This window comes from Symphalangus syndactylus, chromosome 14 (genome assembly GCF_028878055.3).
Source record: "Symphalangus syndactylus isolate Jambi chromosome 14, NHGRI_mSymSyn1-v2.1_pri, whole genome shotgun sequence".
NCBI classification, from domain to species: Eukaryota; Metazoa; Chordata; class Mammalia; order Primates; family Hylobatidae; genus Symphalangus; species Symphalangus syndactylus.
Window position 1 is genome coordinate 109,102,558 of NC_072436.2, and position 16,125 is coordinate 109,118,682.

Consider the following 16,125-nt stretch of genomic DNA (forward strand, 5'->3'; position numbering starts at 1 on the left):
GTTGATTTTATAGCAAATCTATACCATAAATAAAATGGCTTCAGTCAGCTAATTTTCATATCCTCAATCAAGTTGAATAGAAATCTTATTTTACATAATATTTCTTACCTTTCTAGAGTGTTACAAGGCTTAGAGCCTTATGACTTGGCCTGCCCTTCTGAGACATCCACCTACTGCCTAAGTTACATGCAAATGAGCTGATGAAAACTACTTTTAGTGGAAATAACCATCTATCCATCTACTATTTTATTGCCTCTACCCTTTAAGTGATGCTTTTTTATTGAATTATCATGTGAAGATAATATCCTCAATTGACTTTCAATTGCATTTAAGGCTGCTACCACATCAACAAGATTAATAAAGCTGTAGGAATCTCATCTGTCTGAGGCAAAAGGTGGAATGGAGAGTGTGGTAGATTATAACTTTCCAATATTTCTGTCACTCATGATTTTATAATTCTTTTCCAACAGGTTGTAATTCTCCCTTTATTTTTGGAATTCCCTGCATATCATCTTTCTAGCATGAAAAAATAAAAATAAAAACCATAACAATTTGCAGGAGCCTATGGTTAACTATTTGGGTCTAGTCTTCTTTTTTTCTTCCTAGCTTTAGCCCCCTGGAAGGTTCTATAATTACAAAGGAACCTATGGCCTGTTTATTTGCATTCTAACTTGCTCCCTCTTTCTTATCACTCTTTTTTCTTCTGATTATCCTTGACCTAATTTGTAAAATGTCCTATGCTCTTCTCTATTTTTATTATATTATATGCAATCTTATACTTCAAATATTTTGTAGAATAAAGAATGATTTAAATTGATGAATGAAAAATGACTGGCTGGCCAGGAGCAGTGGCTCACGCCTGTAATCCCAGCACTTTGGGAGGCCAAGGTGGGCAGATCACCTGAGGTCAGGAGGTTGAGACCAGCCTGGGCAACATGGCGAAACCCCGTCTCAACTAAAAATACAAAAATTAGCCGGGCATGGTGGCACATGCCTGTAGTCCCAGCTACTCGGAAGGCTGAGGCAGGAGAATTGCTTGAACCTGGGGGGGCGGAGGTTGCAGCGAGCCGAAATTGTGCCACTGCACTCCAGCCTGGGTGATACAGTGAGTGAAGCTACATCTAAAAAATAAAAATAAAAAGTAAAAAAATGATTAGCTTCTTTTCTTTTTTTTTTTCTTTTTTTCTTTTTTTTTTTTTTTTATTATACTTTAGGGTTTTAGGGTACATGTGCACAATGTGCAGGTTTGTTACATATGTATCCATGTGCCATGTTGATTTCCTGCACCCATTAACTCGTCATTTAGCATTAGATGTATCTCCTAATGCTGTCCCTCCCCGCTCCCCACCATGGATTAGCTTCTTTTCAAAGATCAGATTCAAATTAGAGAAAATATTTTTTGTGAGCCTGCAAATAGATGCCTGGGCTTCCTGCTGGAAGTGAGGAAGAGATAACTGACCACGTTTCCATTCCTGTATCTGTTTATTTGCAGAACCATTCAGCGCCTCTGTCTGGGTGATGATGTTTGTGATGCTGCTCATTGTTTCTGCCATAGCTGTTTTTGTCTTTGAATACTTCAGCCCTGTTGGATACAACAGAAACTTAGCCAAAGGGAAAGGTAAGGATACCTTCCTGAGCATGAGTCAATGTCGTTGCAATTTCATTTACCTTTAATGAAAATTTCAGTTTTAGAATACGTTACTCTAGACCAGGCATGGTGGCTCACGCCTCTAATCCCAGCACTTTGGGAGACCGAGGTGGGTGGATCACGAGTTCAGGAGTTCAGAACCAGCCTGACCAATATGGTGAAACCCATCCCTACTAAAAATATAAAAATTAGCTGGGCATAGTGACACACACCTGTAATACCAGCTACTCGGAAGGCTGAGGCAGGAGAATCGCTTAAAACCAGGAGGCAGAGGTTGCAGTGAGTCGCGATTGTGCCACTGCACTCCAGCCTGAGGGACAGAGCGAGACTCCATCACACACACACAAAGAATACATTATAATGTGTTGGTGTACCATTGTATGAATGGTGTTGGGTCACTGATATTACTTGTAATACCAGAAAAGTATGGTTTATGTACTTCAACTGAAGGATAAAACAAAATGAAATATTTTAATCTTATCATAATCTGAAGTCAATAGTTGTTAGGTGAAAGCCACTGATGTTCAATTTGTTGGAAAAGCAGATTTGAAGGAGCTTTTCTGGCAATTAATTTTAAAAATGCATGTCAAAAGAAATGCTAAAATTGTCATGGGTTTCAACTTCAGTCTATGCAAAGAAAATGACTTTATAAAATCTAGTTTAAGAACATTCCTCAAACTACTGAATCAATTTACATTAGTTTGAAATAAATATAACTATGAAGTGATATCTTTCCCCATAGGGTTATATTTTCCTCTTGGTGGTGCCAGGAGGAAATCAAGTGTGCTAAGATAAAATGCATTGATCTTAGTGCATTGTAGTTGATAAAGGGACAATCAGTAGATAGGAAATAAAATTGGGAGGCATTCGTTGGCTATAACTCATTAAAAGGATCCCACTCTAGCCAGGGTTTATGTCGTACACGTTATGCCATTTTGAGTGGGCTTTCCTCGGTGGGCACTACCTTCTAAATGGGTGTTATCAGAAAAGCATCAGGACCAAATCTCTTTCCCAAAAAATGACTTGATATGGTAGAGGATGGAACTTGAAGTCTCATATCCCCCAAAAAGCAGAGCACTTTAATGTGATTGATACATATTCTTTTCACTTGGATGTTTTAATATTGGAAATACTCAACAGGTCATGGGAATCTATTAGGAACCTAGTTTTATTGAAATCTTTCAACTTCTTCCTCACCATTGAAGAGTGGTGATTACCACATAAACCATCTTCAATCAACCAAATACTAAACAATGCCATAAATAATGATGTTGTGTTTAATGGGAGATTGCAAGCCTTCATTTAAAGGGTAATTTAACCACTAAGAAGATTTCCAACAGAGTGGAATCTGAGACAGTTTCTGTGAGTGACCACACTGTGATACAGTAGTTCTTTACATTTGCATAATCAGGGCTTGTGCTGTTGTGAATTTACACATTTATCTGATGAATATTTATAAAATGGGTACTATGTGCCAGGAGGCACTATACTGCTGCCAGAGATAATGTGGTAAATCAAATAGAGATTTTCTGTCAGGGAGTTTAGAATTTAGTTGTGAAAAGAACATGTAGACACAAATTAATAATCACAGATTATAATCAATATCAAGAAGAAGAAGAAAAAAACATAGTGACATGATAGTGATGGGGTGCAGACACTACGTTAGGTAAGATGGTCCAATGGGAAAGGTCGTTTATTGAGCTAGGACCTGAAGGGTGACATAGGATTGTATCTGTGAAAAACAGTTACAGTCATTTCATGTAAAAGGAACAGCAAACAGAAAGGCTGAAATTAATCTTGAGATGCTCAAGAAAAAGAAAAAGGCTGAGGGGGTGCAGTGGCTCACACTTGTGATCTCAAGGCTTTTGGAGGCCAAGGCAGGAGAATTGCTTGAGGTCAGGAGTTTGAGACCAGCCTGGGTAACATAGCAAGACCTCATCTCTACAATAACTAACTAACTAACTAACTAACTAAATAAATAAATAAATAAAATAAGCCAGGCGTGATGATGTGTGCCTGTAGTCCCGGCTACTCAGAAGGCTGAGGTAGGAGAATTACTTGAGCCCAGGAGGTTTACGTTGCAGTGAGTTATGATCACACCACTGCACTGCCTAGTCAACAGAGCAAGACCCTGTCTCTATTAAAAAATAAAATAAAAAGATGTGAGTGAATGAGGTAGACAATAGTATAAGATGAAATCAGAGAGATAGGCAATTGACCATGGTAAGCATGTCAGACTTTCTTCAAAATACAATGGAGGGAGGCCGGGCACGGTGGCTCATGCCTGTAATCCCAGCACTTTGGGAGGCTGAGGTGGGCAGATCACTTGAGGTCAGGAGTTTGAGATCAGCCTGGCCAATATGGCAAAACCACATCTCTACTAAAAATACAAAAATTAGCTGGGTGTGGTGGTATGCTCCTGTAGTCCCAGGTGCTCTGGAGGCTGACACAGGAGAGTCCCTTGAACCCAGGAAGTGGAGGCTGCAGTGAGCCAAGATTGTGCCACTGCACTGCAGCCTGAGCGACAGAGCAAGACTCCATCTTGAAAAAAAAAAAAAAAAAAAGAAGAAAAATGGTGGAGAGAGAGGTGACATACATGTACAGAGCAAAAAGGTCACTGGGGCTACTCTATCCAGATAGTGTGTGGGGACAACAGTTGGAAGTGGGGACGGGGAGGGCAGTTAAGAAGGTGTCACTTTTCCACAAGAAAGGATTGCAGTGACTTGGAACTAGTCAAGAACAATGAAAATACAGATAAGCAGGTAAATCTGAGTTACATTTTGGAAGGTAAAAATGACCCACAGCCCATCCTTGCAATACGTTCTCCTTTGACTGAAGCATGCTGGAAAGACTTTTGTAAAGGATGGCATCAGTTGTGCAAACTCCTCAGCCCTTCCATTCTCTCCAGGCTCTCTGTTTCCGGCTCATCTGCTGTGGCAACTCTTGGGAAATGACAGCTACTGGTTTCTTTGTACAAAATGGTTTTCTGTTACATTTTGCTGCATTTTATGGGAAAAGTTGTATGGCCCAGTAATAGTATTCATGAATCAGGAATTCTTAGAAGTCTTGGACTGATCCTTCTGAACTGCCTACATCTGATTCCCAAATAGCTGTCATTTCTGATCAATGTGCATCCCTAAAAAAATTAAGTAGTTCATAAAGGTGACTGGATTAACTCTAAGTTTCCCCAAGAATTTCCTGCCTCTTGAGAATAAGCCCAGAATATCATAAAACTAGCCAAATAGAAACAGGAGAGATTAAGAATAAGAGAATTAACTGCCTTCTCTTTAATGGGTTGTGTCGTGGATATTATTAGTACTGCTGTAGCCTGGATTTGGCCTCCAATGTGCAGAGAGCTTGCCTTTCCTAGGCTTCCTGCCCAGCACTTCATAACTTCCATTAATGTGAACTTGCTTCTGCCACTTTATTTATTGCCTACTCTGCTTGTATTGCCAGCTGACATCTGAGTAGATCATTTTTTCATATCTTCATTTACTTAAATGACATAAAAATTAACCTCCTGTTAAAGGAAAACCTTCTTCCCTATGAAATTAGGGCATCAATTGATTTTTTTTTTTTGCCCGTGCAAAACAAAACCCTAATATGTGTGTTTTACAGCCTGCATATGCCCCATCTCCATAAATTTTGGCATATCATTGCGTCTCTTTAGTTAAGTCTGTTGCAAGGAACATTTAAGAATCTTAAAAGGGTTGCATAGCTATTGCGAGGATATACTGGAAAAAGTGCTGTGATATGACATCAGCGTTCATTTTCCATGACCCTGCAATGAAATGTCTTCCATCTGTGAAGTGTTGGAAGAATTAAGATCTATTATTCCATTCCTTAATGTCTCCATTTGGAGAGGGTTTTAGTTTGGTTTAATTCTTATGTTGTACACACTTTACATCTGAGTTTGAACAGGAGCAATTGCTAGTGACAATCGGATTAGAATACCAAACATCAGTCCCGCTGAATTGCATGGTTCTTATACGATAGCACATCCGATGAATTTGGAAGCAGTCCCCATGCACACATTTTTGTCAGGCTCTCTTTATGTTTATTAAGAAGGTTGGTTTCCTCAAATGGGAATCAAATCCAAATTTAAAACAGGTCATAACACTACTTCTTATTCAAACCCCCATTTTGCATAACCATTTTCGTTTTCTTTCTTTTTTAAAGAAATGTGGCAAAAATCCAGTTAGATAGAAATGTGAGAAGAATGCTAATTTTTAAAGAAAAAAATAAGTTATTGTGGTTCTAGGGCAATCACAGGACACAACTATGATATAATTCCATCTTCTGGCAACCTTCAGTGTTGCTGGTGGCTGCTGCATGGTTCTCATACACAAATAGGCATCTTTTTCAGAAAATGCTGAGAATGTTCTTTTTATCATCTGCAGCACCCCATGGGCCTTCTTTTACAATTGGAAAAGCTATATGGCTTCTTTGGGGCCTGGTGTTCAATAACTCCGTGCCAGTCCAGAATCCTAAAGGGACCACCAGCAAGATCATGGTATCCGTATGGGCCTTCTTCGCTGTCATATTCCTGGCTAGCTACACAGCCAATCTGGCTGCCTTCATGATCCAAGAGGAATTTGTGGACCAAGTGACTGGCCTCAGTGACAAAAAGGTAAGGTCACCTTGCTTTCATCTCTATCTGAGGGTTGGTCTTAACTGCTCTCCTTTCAGAAGGAAGAGATTCAGGTGCCTCTCATTGAGATCCATCAACTCTAATGCACAAAAGCCAGAAGGTTTTTTTCTCCTTAACTCAAATTGTCATCTTTCTCAAAGTTTTTGAAACAGAACATTAAGCTTAGCTCTCCTAGATCTAAAAGATTCCAGATCTAATTTGGAAGCGTGGCTTCCCCGAGTGGTCGTGTTTCCTATTTATATGATCTTTCTGATGATGCTTGTGAATGGCCTATGACTCAAGTGCTTAGGTTGAAATTCATCCTTTTGAAAGTGTGATGTTGAGGAAGGCCCATTTGCCTGGATGAGAAGAAATTGGGGTGAAGGAGCGCTGTAGGCTGTGGGTACCTCATCTATGACATGAAAAAAAGTCATCTCTAAGCCCTACCCAGAGACAAAATTATCTGACAGCTCCTCTTTTCCATACAGCCAAATCAGTCTCAGCATCAGTGCTTCTGACTCACCTGAAATGTCTTCAAAGCACGCAAAAGAAGCAGAGAGGTTTTTTTTTTTCTTTCTTTCTTTCTTTCTTTTTTTTTATTTCCCACTGGTTCCTTCTACTCAGATATATGGCTAATCTTCCCTCATGGGGCTGTACTTCCCACATCAGTAAGATGGGTAAAAACACCTGCTCTCTCATTGTCCACTGAAATGAAATGTAACAAGGGTTGCGGGGTTTGAGTAGCTATGCAGAAATGCACATTGAGGAAGAAAAGAGGTAAACTGGGTGCATCCTCCTATTGAGACTTTAGTTCAGGAAACATCCTGACTTGCTAAGCTCAGCAAGTGTTGAGATTGCAGCACTGCAAAGATTTTCTCTTCCGTGTGTGGGGGGATAATTTGTCTCTCATTATAAAACCTCGCTAACATATCTTGTTGACATAAGTCTACATATATCCTTTTGCCATTCATCAACAAACTGCTGAATAGAAAATCAATCCGTGGAAAGCTTTTACAGCTTATCCATGATACACACTGTGATTGAAAGAATCTTGTCAAGAAAGATGATGAGGGGTTGGGGTTAAAGATGGAGTCATTTCCACAAAGGCATGAGAGTGGCTCGCCTCTCTCTGATGGCTTCCGATTGAGGCTTGAGTAAGGGTCACTCTACTTACCATGGCACACAAAGCCCTGTGTTATCTCACCTGCTCTCACATTTCCTTCCTCTTGCTCCATCCCTGTCACTAAGTTTATTTCAGCTTAGTGTCCTTGTGCCTCTTATGCCCTCTGCCTAGAATGTTCTTCCCCAATCTTCTCATGGTTGGCTCCTCCTGGAATTTCTGGCCTTAGGGAAGACATTACCTCCTCAGGGAAGTCTTTCCTGGCTACTGTAATAAACTTGGCAGAATGAACTCAGGCTCCCAAGAAACTTAAATTCTAGTAGGAAAAAAATAAACAATACACAAGTAAACATCAAGGAAGAAACAAATTTGGAAGTTTGGGGCAGGAATAAGTATTAAAAAGAAGATAAAGCTGATGAGACTAAAATTGTCTGGGGGAAGAGAACCTCAGGGATGTAGTTTTGATAGAGTTATTTTGCACTTAGGAGGTGCTCAGGACATTCTTGCTGGGTGAATGAATACATGCATGGTATACTGGACACTGTGCATACCCCACCTGGATCTCCTGGAATCCCTTTTGCAGCCCTGTGTGCCCAGCCCCACCTTTCCATGCTTTGCTGACAAAGCCTCACTTCAGGGATCCTCAGCTTTTTTTTTGCCTTTGGGCACTGGAATGGTAAATGCCTGGCAATTTAACTTCCCTCAATCTTTGTGGTCACCTGTAACCAAATACTAATCCGTGTGAGAATACAAAGGCCAAGCTGCTCCCTTGCTTCAAAGTAGGAAAAACTTTAAGGTACAAATCACTCTCTGGAGCTCCCTGCAGGACTGGACTGAGATGGAGACTTGGCCTTAAATCAGACCCTTGATTTCTCCCCTTTCTCCAATCTTTCCTAACTTTATCCTGCTCCCCTGCTGACTTCTCCTGGAACCCTTCACTAGTAAATCATGCTCACCCCCAAATCCTTCATTTGGGGTCAGCTACTGTAAGATTCCCGCCTACAGCGGGTGGTATCTCAGAGGCAGCAGATAACACACTGCGTTTAGAGTCAGAAAAGTTGCTTTTCCTCTCTGCCTATTTCCTCTCTGCCACTCGCCAGCCGTATAATGTTTTTAAAGCCATGTCGCCTCACGGTGCCTGCTTTGTCTGCTCTGTAAATTTGGGAGTCACAACTGCAGTGAGGATGAAAGAAAGCCACATATGTAAATGTGCCTTGTAGTATATGAATCCCTCTGCAGACCCAAAGTGCTATTATGCAATTCTGTCGCATTATGGGATCAAAAGTGCAATTACTAGAAGTGATTGGAGGTAGGGTGGAAGCAGCAGGAAGCAATGTCCTGGAAGAGAGGGTTTTTCAAGAAAGTGGTTGGCAGCATATTTTTCTTTTTGTTGCTACGTTCAAAGGCAAGGGTGGGGGGAAATCTTTACTATATAGTTTTGGGTATAAATGACCACTTGTGGGAAAACTAATTAAAACCACTAATAATTTGACTGATCTTCACTGACTTGGAAACACCCAGTAACAGATACCATATCCTCAAGAGACACAGCTCAGTTTCCATGCTCAAAACATTAGAGGCAAGCTGATAACTCTTTTAATTAAATGTTTGATACAATGAGATAAACAGCAAAATTCCTGGAGTAAATAACCTGTATGCTCCCAGAAGATTAATAGAAGATTCTGCAAAAAAAAATCTATATTGAATCAATTTATTGTACACTGTGGTTGGTTTTGTTTGTTTGTTTGTTTATCATGAATACGTGTGTAACAACTCAGGTTTACAATGCTTTTAAGCCATTAGTGCTTGCTGGGAAATAATCATATTGGAACCCATGGTGTGCTCAGATGAGTTGGGACTTAAATTATAAATAGGTGAATTCATGGGTAAGATGCTTCCCTAGGAATTATTAAGAGAAAATTGCAGTGTGGATAGGGATGCTTTCCAAAATGTTGGGAATCACTCTGATAGAGGAAATCCATCCCTGGGAGGCAGATTTATGTTGTGGGAAGAGCAATATCATGTTTGGGGTCAAATGGACCTGGGTTCAAATCCTGGCCTTGGCATATGATTGGCCTTCTGTATGTCAGTATCCCCCTAGGCTTAATTTCCTATAAAAGAGAAGACATTATCTCCTTTCTGGCAAGGTTGATGGGAGGATTAGAAATAATCCTCACACCATGCCTGGCACACGGTAGATGATCCTGTAATGTGTTATTTCCTTCTTCTACCCTCCTCCTTTCCACTCCCCCCTCTCATTCCTCCCCCTCTCCTTCTCTTTGTCTCCCTTCTCCTCCTACTCCTTCCATCATCTTCATCATCGCCTGACTCAAACCATTCTTGGCTTCTGCGGCCTGAAATGTTATTGCACTGAGTTGGTCTTTTGTGACAACCAATGGAGGGAATTGAGGCAACTGCTCTCAGTGGATGAGCCCAGGAATGTGTTCTCAAGGAGCCGTGCTGTCTCTGGGCACTGTGCTGCTGCTGCTGAGTGGTCCCAGTCCAGGCAGCCAGGCCTCTTCCTAGCTGATCCTCTCTATGCTCAAGGACACACCTGCTTGCTGCTCACATCAAGAAGCACGTGGGACTTCACCAACAGAAGACTGTACTAGAAATAGGGGCTCCAGTTGCCAGATGTCCCTTATTTACAGGCACAGAAGACAGATAGATATTTTTAATAAATGTGTAGTTTTTGGTTCATAAAAAAAAGAAAAAATGTCTTGGTTAATTGCGGCATTTTTCTGGAAATTTTATCTCCAAGTGTTGCATCTCTACCTCCTCCATCATCAAATGCTTGCCATGTTTTAGTCACTTGGATGACCTTCAGACATGCCTCCATATTGGATGGAAAAAAAAATTAGAAAATAATCCTCTGTTCTCCAAACTGTAAGGAGACTGGCTTCATTGTTTGGCTGAAATGACGTGGGTAACAACAGGTGATCTATCCCAAGCATTAGAGGATGCCAGGTGTTCTTTCATACACTTTAAGATTTGTTGCAAAAGCAGTCTCCGATTTACAGATAGAGAAATTGAGGCTCAGGAGCTTAACTGGTTGCTCCAAATGGCGCAGTTTCTAAGCAGCAGATAAGAACCTGAACTTGCCTCCTGTAAGTCCAAAGCCAGGTGAAACCAGGTAACCTGCACAGCAAGGGAACCCTGCAGAGAAGCCAGGGGAGTTCCTTTGACTCCAGATATTGTGATTACATTGTTCTGTGGTCTTGCTGACAGTGGAGACCTCTGTCCTACCCCTTCCTTTGCTAAAGCCCATATTGGTTTCTTTCTCCTTTCACGTGGAACTCTCTGGGAGAAAGTCTTGCTAGGAATTATTCTTATAGGAAGCACAGAGTGTGTCCTGGATGTAGATCCTGGAACTTAATAGAAGAGCCATCCTTGCCCCCTCACTGTTTTTCACGCTGTAGGTCATGACTCTTTAGTGAGCCATGAAATTAATCTAAGGATTGCAGACATTTAAAAAAAAAAATAGAACATAATGGATAACCTCAGAGTATATCACAGATAGAATGAGTGCTGTGAAATTTCACGCATGTGCATGGAGTGGTGATGGGAAATGTATTGTGAGTCATGCTTTAAAAAGTTTGACAGTCTTCAGTCTAGTGGAAAAGGTTCCTGGAGCTTGGTGTCAGGCTGAATTTTGTGTGGGTGATGGTACTATCCAGGCCAGAGAAGCACGGAAACCATCACAGCGACTGAATATCTGTCTGTGTTACTGAACAACCCAGAGGCAGGGAAGAAGGTGAATTTTTAAAGACCTATGCCGCTCCTCTGCAACAGATGGGGAGTGAAGTGGAAGGCATTTAGTCAAATAGGCCATCTCCGGATGTCTCTGGAGATTGGGAATGGCTGCTACAACGAGATTTATGAACAGCACTATTACCTCTCTCCTCCCGAGCAGGTGGCTGCCATGAGGATGTGCCTGGGCTTGGCCTTTTGAGCTTTTGGTGATGAGTTAAGGCACCGCTTGCTGGAGTAACTGCAAAAAGCATTTTGCTGTTCACTTACACACACATGCACACGTAGACACACATACTCCCAGAGCAAGGCACACCCTGGCAGGAGGATCTCATTTGGACAATTGATGGCCACTTCTCCCAAATCCAGTTATGACTGCGTATTAGGCAGCAGCATGCCTAATTTAGGGAAAACGATTTTCAACTGGAAATTTTAATTAATGGTGAAATGAAGTGTGAGTCTGGAAAAAAGAATAATGTTTCTAGCTGGTCTGACTCTTGGGTAAATTTGGACACTTACCCTAGCGGTTCTTCGTTCTGTGGAAGACACACTGGTCTGGAAGTTGGAGAGACTGCTGCATTGTGGTCCTGGTTCTGACACTGATTTTCTGGGTGCTCTTCCTCTCCTGGGGTCTTTAAATCTTTATGTCTAGATAAAGAGAGAGTCACTAGCAATGGTCTCTGAGGAATGATAGAGTTAAGACCTCAGCCTGTGGTCAGACGCATCCAGGTTTGAATTCTGGGCCACTGCTTGGTAGTTGCATAATCTTAAATAGGTCACACAACCTCTCTGAGCCTCAGTTTTCTCATCTGCAAGAAGGAGCCTCTAAGATTAACTACCGGGCGTGGGTTTGTAAGGATTAAATGACCTGACATTTGTAAAGTTCTTGGCATAGTGCTTGACCCGACTAGGTTCCCAAAAAGTGTTAGTCATTGTTGTTATTACTTTCTAGTTCCAGAATTCAATATTTCATAGAAAAATGAGGTTCAGGTTCTCTTGTCACTCATAATGATAATAACAGAAGGTAATCATAGCTTTATTTTTGAATGCTTTCTCTGGTCCAGGCACTATTCCAGTTACTTGACAAATGTATATTGAGATCTTCATGGTGGCCCCCCACTCTACACATGGAAAATAAATGGAGGCAGCATGAAGTGAATGTGTTATCTAGGGTTCTATAGCTTGTATTCACGTGATAGAACCCGATTTTCCAACCAACCAGTTTGAGCTCACACTTATAACCACAGCCCAGCACCGTCTGTAGTGTTTAGCTGTATTTCTGGAACTCAGATCCAGTTCTCTTGACTTCGACTCTCATTTGAGTCACCTGAAACATCGAAGCTGTGGACAGACAGAATCATCCAGTCCATCAGGGAAGACTGGTGATGCATGGACTACAGGCGTTTATGGGGCAGTTGAGAGCTGAGTGCTGGGCATCCCTGATAGCTAAAGATCAACAGGGACTCTGGGTCAGCAAGTATTCATGGAGCCTGCCATGCACTGGCAATTATGCCTGGGGAATGTTAGGCACTAGATAAATAGTGCCTGCAGGAGTGAATGAATGACTGAGTGAGTGGAGAATGAATGAGTGGTAATATATAGTCATTTTCTGGGTGAGGTGAAGGTAATTATAAATGGAGTTTAGAGAAGGGAGTGATTGGTGGGGATCACAGAAAATTTCGTCATAAAGTGGATAAATGGACTGTACTAAGGTAGTACCTTAAGTTCAGCTCATTCAGCATTTCTAAGTACTGACTGTGTGCCTAACACTGTGCTAGTCTCTGTAATGGCACTGAAAAGTTCAACTCAACAAATAACTATGGAGCACGCAGCCGGGCCCTGTGCTAGAATCTGAGCAATAGTACAGAAGAAAACAGATTCTGTGTCCACCCTCCTGGAGCTCACAGACCAGCTGAAGATGTGACTAAGTAGAAAGACCAAAAAGAAACATTTTATTGTCATCCTTCCCTAATGGATGCATTTAACTCCTAACACCAGACAAAATGATCACTAATTTATTATTTGTTCTCTCCTCCCCCTCCTCCCTTCTCCTTCTTTTCCTACTCTCTCTCTTCCTTTCTTGTTCTGTCTCCAGTTTCAGAGACCTCATGACTATTCCCCACCTTTTCGATTTGGGACAGTGCCTAATGGAAGCACGGAGAGAAACATTCGGAATAACTATCCCTACATGCATCAGTACATGACCAAATTTAATCAGAAGGGAGTAGAGGACGCCTTGGTCAGCCTGAAAACAGGGTAAGGATGGCAGTTTCCTTTTCACCACAGGTCTGCGGGCGATAAACCTTACAGAAATTGACTCTCGGCATGCCTCAGTTCTTATCTGCTCCCATTGTTGTATTTCTGGAGAGTGACTGTGGTCCAGATGGGCCCCAGTTGAGGGCTGTTTTTGTTAATCTAATGAGCATCCCAGGTTTCCTTCTGAGTTGGGTTAAGAAAAAGCAAATCCAGGATGCTTTGAAATGCACAGAAACAGAGGGGTTTCTTAAACTGATAAAGAAGTTTGTCCAACTCCATAGGATATTTTAACCAAATAGAAAGATCCAAGAAGGCCAAGAGTTTAAAGTAGTGAAAACAAAGATTTTTATCAGATTTTAGGTAGGAGGTCTTCTGAGTGTGGGGAGGAGTAGCTTGCTAGTAGGAGCTTTATGAAAAAGCTAATTGTATAATATTGATGAAAGAGAAAGAAAAGATGGGAGTAAAGCAATGAGAACTCAAATCATTCAAGTTACAGCTAGCATTCCTCTCTGTCTGTTGGCATTGTGGAGTGTAACACAGACTCCATAGCTGAAGCTGTAAAGAAAAGATAGCGCAGGGGTTAGGAGTTTAGACTTTGGAGAGGGAGTTTGTCATACCTCATAGCCTCATACCTAACATGGGAATAATAATAGGACCTAAGAGAGAAAATCTGATGGAAAGCCTTTTGGATGGGGAATAGACAGTACCTAAATGTGAGTGCTGTTATTTATTGTAAAGGTTAAATTCTATTCCATGGACTCTTCTGCAAAATCCATTGTTCTGTGGTCTTGCTGACAATGGAGACCTCTGTTCTACCCCTTCCTTTGCTAAAGCCCATATTGATTTCTTTCTGCTTGCACGTGGAACTCTGGGAGAAAGTCTTGCTAGGAATCATTCTGGTAGGAAGCACGGAGTGTGTCCTGGATGTGGACCCAGGAATGCATGAAATCCATTTTAGAAAGGATTAAATCCAATGAAAATGATTTTATTTTCAATGACGGAGTTGTTTAATGAGAGGATTTTGATTATCCAGAAAATTAGCTCATATGGGGCATTTCAGTTGTCACAGATTCCTGCATGGAAACATGACTGCAGGTGCATTCTCCTTGCAGCTTAATAAATAACCTCCTCTTCGGCTGTTCTGCAATCCCATTGTGAAGGCCTTGCTGCTGGCTTTGTGTCTGGTAGGCGGAGACAGAGGCCCCTCTAAAGCATCAAAGCCCGTATTTCTGCATAGAAATCCCGGTAGTTTTGGCTGTGAGCATTCTGTCCTTTCAGTCCGTGGCTGTGGAATCTCTTTGGCATCTCAGCAGGGGCTGGGAGAACATTTATTCAGAAGTTAAGTCTATGATTTCTGAAAAACTCATTCCCACAGTGCTCATTCTGGCTTGGAATGATTTCTTTAAACTTTTGAAGTAGAATAAAAATGCAGAAAATTCACAAATATGAAATATGCTGCTTTATGGCTTTGTACAAACTGATCATCCAGGTCATCACTCCCTGGGACCCCACCCCACACCCTCTTCCAGTCAGTATCTTCCACCCGCCACCTGCACTTCTAAAGCCGTAGATTCTTGGTGCCTGCTATTTTAACATAGAAATAAAGCCACACTCTTTGCTTTTTTGTCGTCTTTGGCTCAACCTTGTGTTTGCAAGATTGTTGCATGTAATTTCAGTGCCTTCATTCTCATTGTTGGAATACACCACACATGGATGTTTCTCTCCTAATCTTGATGGACATTTGGGTAATGTCCTATTTGGGGCCTATTAGGAATAATGCTTCTTTTGTTAAGGAGTGAGCACATTTCTCTTGGTATACACCGAAGACTGCAACTGCTGAGCCATAGAATATTTGTGTCTTCCACTTTCACAGATATCGGAAAAGACCAGTTGTTGATGACTTTACAGTTTAGCCATGGGTTTGGGATTTTTGTTGGTTTGTTTCCATTGTGGTCTTTTAATCAACATATACTGTTGTTTTGGACAGACCATGAGCACAAATGCAGATGATAATGGTTGGAGACAGTGGTTGATGCCTAGATGGCTTTCTCTCCCTCCATTTATTAACCAGAGCACAAAATGGGTTGTTTTCTTTCTTTTTCAACCTTTTTTTTTTTAATATAATAGCAAAAAAAGAGGAGAGAAATGGATACCATTCATGTCCATAAATTGTACAAATTGTTTTCTGGAAGACATATAATAATTACAACATCCATCTTAGAAAACTTGGGCAGATGGCAGATTCATTCTATACTCAATCTCCTATGTGGGGGATGCTTTGCATTGTTACTTTAAACTCAGAAACTAGAGCTGAAGGAGTACAAGTCTTTTTTTTTTTTTTTTTTTTTGAGATGGAGTTTCACTCTTGTTGCTCATGCTGGAGTGCGATGGTGCAGTCTCACCCCACTGCAACCTCCGCCTCCCAGGTTCAAGCGATTCTCAACACACCCAGCTAATTTTTGTGTTTTTGTAGAGACAGGGTTTCACCATGTTGACCAGGCACATCTTGAACTTCTGAGCTCAGGCGATCCTCCTGCCTCGGCCTTCCAAAGTGCTGGGATTACAGGCATGAGCCACTGCACCCAGCCACAAGTCATTTTTGAAGAAATAATTCAATATACTCTTAGGGATGAAAGCACAGCAGTTATCATTCCTGGAGATTTAATTTCATTGGAGTTAATATTTGGGGAAACCACATACATGTTTAACAGGCTCCTTGAT

At 41.3% G+C, this 16,125-nt stretch overlaps 1 protein-coding gene across 5 annotated transcripts in view; it reads left to right on the forward strand.

Moving 5' to 3' along the window:
• GRIN2A (glutamate ionotropic receptor NMDA type subunit 2A) overlaps positions 1 to 16,125 on the forward strand; it is a 422,706-nt gene that overhangs the window by 343,730 nt on the left and 62,851 nt on the right. For all 5 annotated transcript variants that reach the window (XM_055242700.2, XM_055242701.2, XM_063618169.1 and 2 more), the window contains 3 exons: positions 1,493 to 1,618; positions 6,049 to 6,278; positions 13,244 to 13,404. In XM_055242700.2, coding sequence (XP_055098675.1) covers positions 1,493 to 1,618; positions 6,049 to 6,278; positions 13,244 to 13,404 — 517 coding nt within the window. The remainder of the gene's footprint in view (positions 1 to 1,492; positions 1,619 to 6,048; positions 6,279 to 13,243; positions 13,405 to 16,125) is intronic.